General features: G+C 46.0%; 1 protein-coding gene across 8 annotated transcripts in view; it reads left to right on the forward strand.

Moving 5' to 3' along the window:
• Positions 1-9,940: 9,940 nt before the first annotated feature.
• The window catches only part of Arhgap21 (Rho GTPase activating protein 21), a 128,002-nt gene continuing 122,744 nt past the window's right edge, over positions 9,941-15,198 (forward strand). For 6 of the 8 annotated variants that reach the window (XM_087896324.1, XM_085699005.2, XM_085699006.2 and 3 more), the window contains exons 1-2: positions 9,942-10,066; positions 10,446-10,872. In XM_087896324.1, coding sequence (XP_087752450.1) covers positions 10,792-10,872 — 81 coding nt within the window. In that variant the 5' untranslated portion in view covers positions 9,942-10,066; positions 10,446-10,791. Of the gene's footprint in view, positions 10,067-10,445; positions 10,873-15,198 lie in introns of all 8 variants that reach the window. The other 2 variants (XM_087896323.1, XM_048461062.3) reach the window with 1 other exon arrangement.

A 15,198-nucleotide genomic window follows, 5' to 3' on the forward strand; every position in this document is an offset into this window, starting at 1 on the left:
CAGAGGTCAACTTTGGGAGTTTGTTCTTTCCTTCTAGCAGGAGTTCCAGCTGATGAACTCAGGTCCTTAAGTCGGCCCTTCACAGGCATTTAATTACAATTCTTGCTATCTCTGAGAGGGTCCATAGACAAAATATTTGACGCCTATTAACATAAATTTCAGATAAAGAACAAATAAATGTGTACTATTTCAGTTATTACAACAGGTTTATACTAGAAAAGTATTTTTTGAGATCTATTCTACATTTTTGTTGTTTTTGTTTATTTTGTTTTGTTTTGTTTTGTTTTGAGACAAGATTTCTCTGTGTAACTCTGACTGTCCTAAAACTCACTCTGTAAACCAGGCTGGCCTCCTGAGTCCTGGGATTAAAGGCATGTGCTACCACTGCCCAGCACTATCAATACTCCATTTTTATTTGCTCTTTATTTGAGAGTAAAATGGAACTGGGAGCCATTTATATATTATTTATTATTAAGACAGGGTTTCATGTAACACAGACTGGTCTTAAAACTTATGTTCAGATCCTCCTGCTTCCACCTTCCAAAGTGCTGGGATTCCTGGCATATGCCACGATGACATGTTTAGCACTGGAGATGGAACTAGAGTACAGTGTAGACCAGGCAAGGTCTCTACCACCGAGTCCAAACTCTAACCCTTTATTTTTATATGCTAAATGTGACAACCTATTTCAGTCACTGTGAAGTTGGGGAGCCTTTTAAGGGGAGAATTGATACAGGAGGTTCTTTTGGCTATGTGTTGCTTTCATTGGTTGAATAAAGAACTGCCTTGACCTTTTGATAGGGCAGCACTTAGGTGGGCAGAGTAGACAGAACAGAATACTGGGAAGAAGGACAGACAGGCAGATGCCATGAATCTCCAGCCTGAGACAGACAAAGGTTAGAATCTTGCTGGTAAGCCACAGTCACATGGTGATACACAAATTTAATAGAAATGGATTAATCAAAATGTGAGAGTTAGCCAATAAGAGACTAGAGTTAATGGGCTAAGCAGTGTTTAAATGAATACAGTTTCTGTGTGGTTATTTCTGAGCTAAACTAGTTAGGGCAGCCAGGACGAAAAGCAAGCCCACTCATTCCTGTTATAGAGAATTCCTGCCCATGTTTCATATAGTCATATGACCACACATAGGAGGAAGGCTGGGGAATAAAGCGCAACTTGTTGCCCCAGTAAAATGCTATTATTAGGGAAGGATGGTACAGATGCTGGGGGACACTCAACTGCAAGCCCATTTTACCTCTGAAAAGATTTTTACTTTTGTTAATGCAAACTCTTTGTCAGAGGTCTTTATTTCTCCAAATTATATTTTTATCATTTATTCCTTATATTTATTTTTCTCACACTCCCCGCTCCTGGTGTGAAGAGTTTCCTCTGAGACTGAACCATTCTGTCATACAGGAAAGTACTTTAAACAGAAAGGTAAACTATTGAAAATAGCTACAGGAAGAACCTGAAACTGACCAGATTCACTAGCCCTCCTTCTCTGCCAGAGTAAGTATTAAAAGCTGAGTGTCTCTCTCAGAGGAGTGGAGAAAAGCTGTGAAGATGGCTTTCAGACAAACCGAACTGCAAAGAAGACTCTGAGGCCAGAGCAGCTACGGGAAGAGGTTTAGACCAAATGAGTCACAGGGACGGGACAGTCACCAAGCTGTTGAGCTGCCTGCAGGCTGTGCAGGGTGCTCCAGGTTCTCAGCTTCTGTGAGCTGTCAGCATGCTGCAGTGGGCCTTGACGAGGCAGCTGTCTTTGAGTCATTTCTATTCCTCCAATAACCCCTCACCTGTATTCCTGTGAGTAACTTCCATAAAACCCATTGGTTCACCAATTTGGAGTTTGATGGCGTTTGTGTTTTGGTCTGTTGTGGCTTTTCCATTTGGGGTGAGTAGATACGTGTGTTTCTCCCCAGGAGAAGTTTTGTCACACAGCACCCCCCTCCCCTTCTTTATTTCCCCTTTCTCTAGCACTATGTAGTTTAGGCAGGTCTTGAACTCGCAGTCTTTTTGCTTCATCCTCTGGCATGATTTTAATCTCTAGCCCCACTCACTTTACATCTCTTCCTTTCCTTTGGGTTTCATGTGGAAAACGACAGCAACCAGACCAGCCCTGCACACACCAGAAGCTTCCCGTTCACCTACACTGCATTCTTCTAGATACTCCATGACGCTGTGGCTGATTCCTGCTTTACTTCTGCCATGGTATGGTTCTTCCCTCTCGACATATTCTCTCAGCTCTCCCAGTGCCTTTCATATTTTCTTCATTCACTTTAAATATATCATTTCCACTTGGGTATAAAATATTGGTCTACTTTTCTTCAGTTATTGGAGTTAATCTTCTATAATATATTTTTTTCTCTCTTGTAAGGAGAATATACTCTGTTTCTGAAGTTTTTACAGCTTATTGGTCTTCTGATAAATCTGCCCCATCAAAGATCCAGCTGTTGCGGAGTCTCTGCCCCTGCTGTTTGCCTGTCTGAAGGCCTGACTTCACACATCCTGCTCTTGCACACAGCACAGACTCCTTGAGGTCCTTTTTGTTTTGCTCAGGGCATGTCTTGCAAGGTTGTTTGGGCTTGGCTTTCCTTCTTCCTTTCTTTCTCCTTCCTTCCTTCCTTCCTTCCTTCCTTCCTTCCTTCCTTCCTTCCTTCCTTTCTTTTTTCGAGATAGGGTTTCTCTGCAGCTTTGGAGCCTGTCCTGGAATTTTGGACTCATAGAAATCCACCTGCCTCTGTCTTCCCAGGGCTGGGATTAAGGCAAGCGCCACCACCACACAGTCTGGGCTTGGTTTCTTTGCGCAATCCCAGGATCAAAATTAAGGCCACCTGTTTTGCCACCACTGAAAGGAGTTCTGAATCAGCGCGAAAATGTCATTGGGTACAGTCTTGTGTATGTTGGATAGTTCCCCTGAAATGTTTGCGTTTGGAACCATTATCTTCTCAGAGTAAAAGACACTGATGATCATTTGTTTGCTTTGAGGAGACTGATCACAAACCCCTCCGTCTAGACAGTTACCATTGATGATAGTAGATCTGCAGGCAGCCAGGAAAGTGAAACTGCATGCTCCTTTATTTTGCCTTCTTCCCCACAATGACAATGTAAAATGTTTCCATCAATAATAATAAAAAAAAGTAGCCTAGGTAGGCCTGGAACTCAAAGTAGCCATCCAGGTTGGCCTTGGACTCATCTTAATCTTAAAGTGTCTAAGTCTCCCTTAGTACTGGAATTAAAGGCCAGCATGTCTGCGTCTCCATTCACCTTTGACAAGGACTCACACACTATCTTTTCCGTTTGTATATTAACAGACCTCAGAGTAGATGAAATATCTCTGAGAGTCTCAGGATTCCTGTTGGATTCAACCAGTAAAAAGCTTTGGGAAGACGCCAGAGTATAGATTTGTAAAGTATGATATGAAGTCAGCTCTGCAGGGCCTGAATGTTTATTTGTATGTGTGTGTTGTGACTCTTTTAGAAATTAAAATATAATTGAACTGGGTATGTTGGTTTATGCCTTTAATCTCAGCGCTTGGGAGGCAAAGGCAGATGGATCTATGTGATTTCGAGGCCAGTCTGGTCTACAGCTAGAGCTACATAATAGACGTTGTCTCTCTTGTGCAAAGAAAACAAGACCAATTTTATGCTTATATATAATCAAAATAATCCTTAGGGGAAAGTTATGCAAGCTTCAATCTATACTTCTTGAACCCACATGTGAATCGCCATATATTATTCTTTTTTTTTTTTTCTATCTGAAGGAAGAATCTTTAGTTAGTTGACTTTTGGATTAGTAAGGAATGCAGGTGATTTTAGGAATAAGGGACCCTAATCTATGGAGCTAAGGAGTATGGAAAGACAACCGGAGTTTTACTGATGCCAGGAATGGAACGGGCTTGGAACTTTCCTAATCCTGCCTAGTGATGGCAAAAGGAACTTCTAGGACAAAAAGTATCTTTCTTTTTTACTATGATGAAAAGTTTGGGTTACTCTGGATTGGGCCTACCATATTCAAAATCAACTGCTGGCAGTCTCCTAGTTTGAACAGAATAGCTGGAATGCAGCCCTCTCTTCCGAGCTGATAAAACACACTTCACGTTTACTGTAACGTGGGTTTCCACCCAGACTGCAGTGCTTGCACAGCGTGTTCCAGCCCAGACGTAGGCGAGTGGGTGGTTTTAAAAACTGGTCTCATATTTTTAAAAATAGAACGTTTCTAAATGAAAGTCACGATTCCTAGGGCGAAAGAGAAGCTGTGCATCAATGTATTTAGTCCTATTATTCTTCAGATGCAGAAATAAACTCTCAATGGTGCTGATTCATTGTAGCACTACATTGGAATAACACAAATTTGACTGCTGAAAAATAGTTGGAATCCAGAAGGAAGTGGTGGATATATGATGCCGGGTAAACTGTGATTTGAGATTTTATACCACTCAAAGTTATTGCCACCCAAATGCAAGTGATACTAGTTTTTAGGATGGTGTTGTGAGCCAAAAGAGTCAGTCACCGGAGATGAAGTTAGGTAAAGAGCTAAAACCTGCCATGGGTGGAGCTTGAGGCACACGGTCTTTATTCTCTTTATGGATACAGCTTTGAATTTATTCTCTTCAGCCATATGCACTGTGATCTGGATAGTTAGTGGTCTGCTAGGAATTTGAGATAAAACCGTTTATCATTAACAGTGATACAGACTCAGTGGTAGAACATTTGCCTAGTGTGTGTGAGGTCATGGGTTCAAACTTTAGAACCACAAATAATAACAATTATAACAATATCACCTTGATTATTTATTTGTTGAGTAATTGAGTACCAATTTGTGTGGCCCAAAGATGTGGCAGGTATTATGAGAATCTGAAATAAAGTTTCAAAATGAATACTAGTGTTCTATTACAGGATTGGGGGAAAAATAAGCTGAGAGCAAAGAAATTATTCAAAATTAGTATTTAACAGTTTGCTGGCCACTGTATATAAGAAACTAAAGTCTATTATCTTCAAGATCAGAAATTAATGGTAAGCCTAGATCATCTACAGTATGAATAAGAAGTCATGTATCTAGCAAATGCAGAACATTAAATTAGTAAATAATTTACAGTATTTGTTTGGAAGGGTTGGATGTGATAGAGGGCCCTAGCACTTCACTGCCTTAGAGAATCACTCCTATCTCTTGAATACAACAGTTAAATGCCTTGTGAAGTGAGGGGAGATATTCAACATGAAAGTGTCATTTCAAAGAAATGTTGGTAGGTATCAGTTCCTTTCTGAAGTTGTGTGACTAAGAAGTATAGCTCACAGTGTTTCCTCGCTGAAGGGAAGTTGCTCGTCTCATGGCATTTGATCTCAAATATCTCAGACACATAATTTTGCAAGTGCTTCATACTGAATTACAAATTTCACTTGTGGAATTCTCTGGCAAACACTCGTGCCTCTTAGACTTGGCAGCTTCTGTATTCAGAGTAGAAATCATCCATAGATTGTCACAGAATGACCTCAGACCAGACCAGGCCAGGCCACTGTGGTTCTATTTCTGGCTTTGACATTTTCCCTGATAATGGTTCACCAAACAATATTATTATGCCATCTACAAAGCCAAAACTTACATTTTGAGGATATAGTTGTCATCTTTAAAAAAAAAAAACTTACTTGCCTTGCAAGAATTATAGTTTATGAGTTGGCCTTCTAGTAGTTAACATAGTAATTTATGAAACTCTTTCAAGTTTGATGATAGGAAATCACATTAGACATGCTGCAGGCAGAAGATGGGTCTTCCAAGTGAGCAAAGCTATTACTTATCCAAGATACTTGTGATGAACAAGGGGCCAGGTATCAACCATGACATCCATGAGATCCAGTTTGTTTCAGTGTTCTCAGTTACAGTGATCCCCAACATCGGTTCACCCACTCTGCCAGGAGAGCTTTTAACAGGTGCCACATGATTGAAGTTTGGCTCATTTTCCTTTCCCTTGCCCTCCCTCTGGTGGAGGTGTTAATGAGTTCAAATACCTATATGGGCAGCTGAGGATTCCAAGGGCTGCATCCTGAACCCCTTACTCTGTCAGCCTGTGACGCCTAGTGAGGGGCTGACTGTTGGCTGCTGCTTTCCAGATGAGCCAAGGGTGCCCGTGCCCTTTCCTTAATCAGAAGGAAGCTAAATGGGAGAAGAATCACTTATTCTGAGGTTACTATTGCTCACATCTTCAGACAGGAGCAGATATAACTCTGAACTGGCTAATGTGTTCCTAGTAAGGGTCACGGAAAGTGAAGTCCCATTGAGGACACAAGACAAGGTCTTGCTTCACAGTAGCTTCGTGGTTTAATAGTTAATAATACACAGCGATTTGGTACTTCTTTTTTTTTTTTTTTTTTTGAGACAGGATTTCTCTGCACAGCCCTGACTGTCCTGGAACTAGCTCTGTAGACCAGGCTAACCTCAAACTCACAGAGATCCACCTGCCTCTGCCTTCCAAGTGCTGGGATTAAAGGCATGAGCTCCCACCACCCAGCATACTTTAATAGTTTAATAGCCAACATAATGTTTTTTTATTTGCAAAGTCCCTTTACAGCTGTGATTTCACCTGATGTTCTCAACTCAACAAACTATGAAAAATACTGTTATACTCACAGATTCTAGTAGGGGGACCAGAAACGTGTTTCTCAAACCCTAGCCACATAGTCTTCTCCATCCAGTAAGTCTGACATACACAAGCCACACATGATGTAACTCATAAAGTTATGAAAAGCATTCCCACGTTTTTGGGACACCATGATCATACCTGTCCGTCCTAGAAATAGGATTAAGTTGGTACTTACAGACCACAAAAATTAGCACATAGTATGTTAAATGTTAGCTAATATGGTTATTATCATCGTAAAGGCGTTTGAGGGAGTATAGAGCTATATAAAAAAGAGCGGACTCTGGAGCCAGACTCTCTGGGTTTGAGTCCTGCCTCCAGCACATAGCAGTCTCCTTAGGATGGACATGGAGCTCTCACAGCAGCACCAACGGGGACAGGGCTAAAGAGATGTCCGGCTGCTATTGTTCCTCATTAGCTCAAGAAGATTTTGCCTCAAGTTACATGAAAAATGAGGAAGATAGAATGTAACACTTTGAAAAGACTTTATTTTTAAATCATGTATATGTGTGTGTGGGTGTTGCGGCGAGTATAAGTGCTCCCAGAGATGGGAGGTGTTGTGCACCTGGAGCTGGAGTTCCAGGAGGCTGTGAGCTGGTTGGTGGAGGTGCTAGGAGCCTAACTCAAGTCTTAACTGCTGAGTCATTCCTCTCTCCAACCCCTGGATATAATCTTGGTTCTCGCGTGTTACTTTCTTTGTCATTCGTAAGGTATGTTACTTCCCCATAATTCCATAATGAATTTTATTTCCTTTCACGGCTAACCTTTTATTCTCTAGTACCAAATGGAAACCCTTTTCCCAAAACCCACCTTTGTAAAGATCTACTGCGAAACCTTCTAGAGAGTCTCAGCTGTTAGGCCCTCAGTTATGCCAGGCACGCACAATTGCATCTGTAAGCAAAGGATGTGAACTTTTGCTCATCTCCTCTTATTCTCTAAGCACACTAGAGACAAACCGCTTAAACGTTAGATTTCTTTTCAGTTTTTGTTGATTTAGCCAATAACAGGGTAGAACTAGATTTGCTATAGAAGGTCTATAGAGGATCTGGGCTGCTACGGAGTAAATTACTGAGCAGTAGGTTTCCTCTTCTATTTTCTTCCCTCCCTTCCTCCCCCCTTTTTCCCTCTCTCCGTCCCTCCCTCCCTCCCTCCTTCCCTCCCTTCCTTCCTTTTTCATTCTTGGCTATTGGTTAACTATTTTGGTCCGGAGCCGTCAGACACTGCATCTCTCAGGGTTACTGAAAATGATCTAGTTAATTTCTGTCCTCTAAGTGTGAGGGTTTGGTTGTGAATTCTTTCATTGTAAGGAACTAAGGTTCGGGTTCTTTACCAGCTCCAGAGAGTGCTTTAAACCTGGAAAAGAAACAGGACCCTAGGCAGTGGGTGTGGAACGGGGAGGAGTCTTCAGAAGATAATTGCAGCAAAGAAGAAAAAGGTAGCGCGTCCCACAGTGTCTTGTTTTTGTTCTGCTCTCTCAGGATGGTAGTGACAAATGATCAGACACAAAAGCTGGCAGTCTTCTGCCAAAAAGAGGATCAAAATGCCCCTCAACAGCATCTCCAGGAGGACAGAGACCGAGAGAAGGGGTGTGCGTAAGAGGAGGAGAGGACGACAGTGACAAGGCGCCTAGTGCTACGGTCCCAGCTAGGTGCTCCTCCAAGGATCAGTTGGTGAGCCACCTCCCAAGAAGGGGTGGGGGTGGAAAGGGGAGGCTGAGGGGCGGGGCAGAAGGCCCGAGCCGGTAGCCTCTGATTGGCTCATACTCTCTCGCAGCGTCTCCGGATTGGGCGGTTTGCAGCGGGAGATGTTGTGAGACGCAGCAGGGCGGAGCTAGCCGTTGGGGTCTGAGTGCTGGCCCGGGAGTGCGGTGTGGAGCCGCGGCTGCCGGCTGGGTCCCTGGGACTGGGACTATGGGGACGGCACAGCCGCCGCCGCCGCTCGGTCCTGCTAGCCGCGCCTATTCGCTCTGCTGCTCCGCAGGCTAAAACAGAAAAGAAAAGAAAAAACAAAGCAACCACAAAAAGTCTGAACGACACGTATCCGCCACCACCGGGTCCCTGCTTACCGCAGGAAGCTACCTTGCAGTGGGGCGGGTGGGGACACTCCCTTATCTGGAAGCCCCACATCCCGTAGCCTCTAGCCCCACCCGCTGCAGAAAAGGGGCCGCTGTCGCCCAAGACCTGTATCCCCGCGGTCCCGGGCCCTCGGTCCAGCAGGCAACTGCAGGGCTGTGCCTGCTCTTGGAGCGGCGCTAGGGAAGCATCTGGGGTTGTGAGCCCGAATCGGGGCGCGGGGACGAGACGGATCCCGCGCGTCCAAGTTTCGGGGGGCCTGGCGAGTACCACCCCGTCCTGGCCCATCTTCCTTCTCCAGCTTGACTTCCCGGGCCGGGTGACTGCAGACCGAAAACTCCTCGTCCCCGAGCGTCCCCCGGGAGGGGAGGGGAAGGAGGTGGGGGTGGAAGGAGGTGGATCCAGAAGGAAGGCGCGAGCAGTCCGCCCCCGGGAAGCAGCTCGCGTGCCCGCCGGCCGGGACAGTCTCGCGCTCGGCGATCGCGGGAGCGGGGGCCCCGGCCGGCCCGGCCAGGCGAGGGGAGAGTCCGGCGGCCACCGCCCCGCCCCACGCCCTCCCGCGGCGCCGAGAGCCCGGGGCCGGCCGGGGCAGGTCGTGGCGCTGCCTGCGAGCGGACCCCCTCGCCCGCGTCCTCCGTTGCGTGGCCGTCTCTCTCACCGCCCGGGGCTGAGGCGCGGGCCCGCGGAGGCCGCGCCCGCGTGTGAGCAGCGAGCGAACGAGGCCGGGGCACAAAGGCGGGCGGCGGGCGCCGGGGTCCGGCGGGCCGCGGAGGAGGGGCGGCGCCTCATGAATATTAACCGAGCCGCGGCCTAGCGCGCCCCGCCGCGGGCCGAGCCGCCGAGCGGAGCCCTCGCTACCCGCACGCGCCCGGGCCGCGCTTCCCGGGAGCCCTCGCCGGCGACCCGCCTCAGGAAGGGGCGGAGGAAATAGTGGTAGGTGGGTGGTTTGCTTTGCGCTTTTCCCTCTTCTTCAGGTGGCCACCCGGGAGGGCGAGCTCGGGTCGGGGTGGGGGTGGGGGGCGCAGCGGCGACCTACGAGTTGCCGGGGCCGCGGCTCTCCCGAAGCATGCCCGGGAGCCCGAGCGGGAGTGGGAGCGGCGCCGCGTCGCAGCCGCGGCGCCGCACGCCTCCCCACCCAGCCCAGCCGCGGGCCAAGGAAAACAGCCGCCTCCTCGGGGGCGCGGGCCGGGGCGCAGGGCAGGCTGCCACGGGCGGCCCGAGTCACCCGCGGCCCCGGCGGCCGCCGCAGACGCCGCCGAGCCCACGCCCGCCCGGCTCGGAGCTGGCTTTTTGTTTGTTTGTTGGGGAGTTGGAGGGCGTCTGCGAGTCTAACCCGGTGCGGTGCAAACTTCGCTTAAGAGTAGGTATCCGGGTGCTGCAGAACGCGCACACTGCCTCGACACTGCCCAGGAAATGCAGCAATTAAAATACACTTGAACCGGGAATTTTTTTCCTTTTAATTCATGAAGGCTTCATAGCAGCCGGGCGTGCTTGACACAGCCACAAGGGCAGTTCTGAGGTCTCGCTCTCTCGTTCTCTTCCCGCTGTTCAGGCTTCTCTCTCTCTTTTTAATTTGTGGCATGCGAGAACTGTTTCTTTCCTTTGCGTGGTTCACCTTTCGTGGACTGAGTAATCAATCGGATTGGGGGAGAGGGGGAACTTGGTCTGGACTTGTGGCAAGGCTAAAGATCGGCGCCTGGGGAAAGTTCACGTCCTTCATTAACTTCTCCCTGTTCTAGGAAGGATCTCCGAAAGCTGACGCCAGAGCAGCCCACTAGGATTTTTGTCTGCCTTCGAGTAGCACCGCTTGGAAGTAGACCTCTTCTCTCTGCCCTTGGCCTCCACCCTCCCTGCCAAGGAAACCTGTCGCCCCTGGACTCTGTCTGAAGTAATGAAGAGGGCGAATTCTCTTGAAGAGGGCGTTTGAAGGGGCTTCCTGCAAATCTTTCTTGTCTGTACGTTGTTGGACCAGTCCCTTCCCTGCTTGCCTCAGAACCTGCCGTGGAATTGATCCCCTTTTGGTGTGTGGTGGCTCCTCTTCAATGTGGACTCCAAAGGATTTGTCCCTTTACAGTTTGAAATGAAATGATGGCCACACATTGGACTGGTCTGCCTGAGGGAGATGGTGACAAACTCAAGGCCTGTGGGGCCGCCTCTGCCTGTGAGGTAAGCCAGCTAGCTGGGCGGTGGCTATTCTGTGAGCGTCCTGAGAGAGTGGGGTCGGCTGCCGCTGGGCCTCCCGAGGGGCAGTGTTGGGGGCGTTCAGCTGCTTGGTGCCAGTGCCCCAGTTGACCAGGAGGGACGTGAAACCTGGCCTACTTTTGTTTCTAGCGACTTCAGTGTTTAATTAGCAGGAACGAGTCTCTGTTTTAAATGCCCACATCTCGGTTACCCTTCGGGTCAGAGGCATTCTTCCATCCACGAAGGCTGAGAAGCCTGCGAACAGACGGTTCAGCGTCCATGTTTCCTTCAGTGTTTGGAGATGGAGCTGCTTGGGGACGGCTTTATGTAACTCGTGTGTGTGTGTGTGTGTGTGTGTGTGTGTGTGTGTGTGTGTGTGTTGCAGCCCCAGCGGAGAGGGCAGCTGCTGTGCTTCGCTGCACCTGGAAGCCGGTGTTTGTGACTGATGGGAGGGGATCTTGGCTGCTAGCGGTGCCCATAGCAGCTTTGGGTGGGAATCGAGTCTTTCCACCGACAGTTTGAGCTCAGCCTTGGAAAACGCCTGTAGTGTTGAAATTCCAAGCCCCTGAAAATCCTGGCTTTGCTGTTGTTTTATTTCTGCTCTCTGAGCCCTTCTACTGCCCCGTAGTTCTGAGGGCTGCTCCGGGTGTCAGGTGGTTTGTCCTGAAGTTCAGAGAACAGCTGGCTGGGAAGCACTGACTCCAGCTTTCCGGATTTCTCTCTCTCTCTCTCTCTCTCTCTCTCTCTTAGTTTCTTTTCTGTTTGTTTTTTGAGCCAGCCGCACAGAATTTGTAGAATATCTATTAATTTATGGCATCTGCATGCCCTCCTGTCTTCACCTGTCTTTATCCTCCTTGTATTGGAGTTGGTGTATGTGGGGTTCAGTTCTATGATGGATCTATTGTTTTGTATAGTTTCTGTAATTTGTTTGGTAAAGGCCTTGCACATTGCTAATCTTTACGCCTGTTTTTTGAGGTGCCTGTGTCTCTATTGAGAAGTCAGTGGTGACAATAGCAACGTCTCCAGTGAGTCCTCACTAGCTCACTCTTTCTTTTGCCTCTATTGTCAATTTCCACGTCTTGGTCTTCCGAACACGACTCGTTCTAAGCATTTAGTCAGTATTTCGGTTCAGAAAGCATGCAGAAAGCATGCTTCAAACAGATTGCTTCGTGTGGGAATAGAAAGTTTGTGCAGAGGGGACATTCTGTGTGTTAGCACGCAGTTTATTGGGCACAGTCTCAGGTTTACGTCTAGAACAGGTATTCTACTTTTTGATATTGGTAAACACCTGCTTGCAGGTTAAGCATGATTAAGTCTGACACCACAATTCTCTGATCGCAGTAAACCATAATGACACCTTTTGGAAGACCTACCTACAACCTGGTGATTGCTTAATGGGCATTGTAGTTACATAATGATATATGCTGTGGTCCTAAAGCCTTATTTGTCGTTGTCTTGTGAACACTTGAATTAGCATGCTGCTTGCATTGTGTTTTCTAGAACTAACGTTTATTTGATAATATACATATGTGTGTGTTGTTATTGTTTAAGGGTTGCTCTCATGCCAAGACTTTAGACACACCTTGTCCTTGTCTGTAAAGCAGTATGCACTTCAGTTAATTGCATGCTGGTTTTTATTGACAGTGGCAGTGTGTGTGTGCATATGTATATACATATGTATATGTATTTTTGAGGGCTGCAAAATTTGTTTTCAGTTGGGCTTTTTTTTGCTTGTGTGGCTATATTGTTTTAGTTGGGAATGAAGAAACAACATTGTATTTTGCTCATTTAAAGAGTACTTGAATTTGGTATTAAATGAATTTGACTTGACTTTTTAAAGAATAGTCTTAGATTCTTTGTGCTTCAGAAAACATTTTCAAACTGGCAGGTAGGAGGTGAGGGAAGTGTGGTTTTACTGCCTGCAGTTAGCTGGGTTTGGGTCTCTCTCAGATGTTGGCTGCAGCTTGGGAATATTTCTGAGTACTAGAAAGGGAGTTGCCATAGTTTGGTTTGATAAATGTTCGTCATTGAACACTGCACTTATTGGCAGTACTCTATTCTGTAATACCATCATTCTTCAATTAAAAAGGAAAAAGAAGAAAAAGGAGAAACAGTAACTATATTCCTGAATGTGTTTGAATAGTAAATTGATGTATATTTTTAACTAACCAGGAAACAATGCATATGTTTGGTAATAATGCTGTTTGTTAAATTACCAAAATGTCTAACTTTGTGAGACAGAAGAAACCAATTTGGTAATTTAATTGGCATTTCTTTCATGCCATATCTAATTATATCGTTCCATGTTCAATGAATAAGGTCAGTTGCTTTGCATAAAACAGAGATTTCATGTTTCTATTAAATGATATAATCTACTTGTGTCGATAAGTATATTAATTTAGGTACCTTTCCTCAAGAATATATTGGAAGACCAAAAAGCAGATAACCAATAGTTCCCATAACTTAAGGAATTCTGAAAATTCAGAAAGTGTCTTGGCGTTACAGTAAGGGCTGTATAGTTAGTGTTCTGTACCATCATACACGAACCTCCTCTGTGCATCCCTTTTCCCTTTGCCTGCCCTTCCCTCCCTTCTTATAGGTCCTGCCTTGTAGTCCTGGCTGGTCTCAAACCCAAAGCAATCTTACATCAACTTTCCAAGCAGTGGGATTATAGGCAAGAGCCACCAGGGTGGGCTTTAAAGATAAGTTTTTTAGTAATGGTTTTAATCAACTTGAACTATGTGTGTGTGTGTAAGTTTGGCTTGCTATTTTTGTTTTATATAGACACCTTTAAATATTGTGATAAGATCACCCCCTTTTCATGTTACTTAGTCTTGGTCTTCAAGGTTTAGTTTGTTTTTTTAGCCAGAAAACTGAAAAGTTGCATTGATTTTTCTTCCCCCATTCCTCCATTTTAAACGCTATTTTCACCTTTTAGTCTGTAGCACCTAGAGTTCTATAGTAATAAAAATTTTAGCAACCTCATTGTTAAAAACTTAATTGTCATTGCTAATTTCAGTAGTTCACGCTGTGTCTTGCTTTTTTTTTAAACTTCGGCTGAGATTTTCCAGTAACTGTAATGTTTTTGTGGCTGATGAAAATTATTTGCTTGTTGATAGTGCAGTAGTGTGAACACTTTGGTAGTGAGTTTTTTTCCTGAGTGGGAATTTGTGTGAAGTCTTACTTTAGCTGTCTTTTATAGTAGTGCTTGTTTTTTATAGTAGTTGTTTTTATCCCAGGTTCCCTTGCTCCATCTTGGATTCGTTCTGTTTTTCCTTTTTCTTCCTCTTCCTCCTCCTCCTTTTTCCATAAGATTCTTTTACTGTTTGCTTATTTCATATTGGATTAAGCCCTAGCTAGTCTCTTTCTAGTCTTTTATCCTCTGCTTTCATTCCCAGGCTTTATTTTATGTTTTCCTGTAACTTTAATGTGTGTGTGTGTGTGTGTGTGTGTGTGTGTGTGTGTGTGAGATTCCCAGTATATAACCCTATCCCAGATTTTATGGTTGCCCTGTAGACCTCCATAACCGTTTTGTTGAGTTCTCAGCAGTGTTTTGGGAACTCCGCAGATTTAGCCCGGCCACCAGCCTTCTGTCTGCCTGCTACTTGTCTCAGTTAAACACTAGGTGGTTAGTCTTGATTATCTTCTCTAAAGCTCTGTCAAGTCTCCACTCTAGATTCTACCGCCACTGGGGTCGCTTTCTCTCTGAACCACAGAAAACTGGTTTCTCCAGGAGTCCCAGTAGCCCAGCTTGTCCCTTTCTTCTCCCAGGCCACCCTTCTTTCTCACCTCTTTCTGTAGTTCCTATCATTGAACTTGCGGACTGTGGGGCAGGCAAGGCCTTCCTTCAGGTCCTCACCGGTGACTCTTCCACCTTGCCCTGGGTTCCCCACAGGCTCCTCACTGCTGCCTTTATCCCTTCAGGCTTCCATTTTACACAACTCCTCGGGAAGTCTGCCCTGACTCTCCAAGTGCATTAGTCCAAAACATGCTGCACTTTATTGGGAACAAGTGCTCACAGCTCTGGCCATCTCTGTCTTCTTTGGACTGCAGCCTCCATAGGAGCACAGATCATGTTTATGTGCACAGTGTCTGGCACATAATACATGCCCAGTGTTTGCTGACTAAGTGAATGGATACGTGCATTGGAAGGGCTTTACATTTCGTTGGCTGTTTCCGGAGAGTCCAGTCCACTGGTTGTTATCTCGATTGTTCTACCTCATCATTCCTTCCTCCACTGTCAATTTCAAGTTTTTTTCAACTTTCTTCCCTATGTATATCTCAGGACTCAGTTTGACCCTCTTTTCCTCC

The sequence above is a fragment of the Myodes glareolus genome, chromosome 14 (genome assembly GCF_982192425.1).
Source record: "Myodes glareolus chromosome 14, mMyoGla1.1, whole genome shotgun sequence".
Taxonomy (NCBI): Eukaryota; Metazoa; Chordata; class Mammalia; order Rodentia; family Cricetidae; genus Myodes; species Myodes glareolus.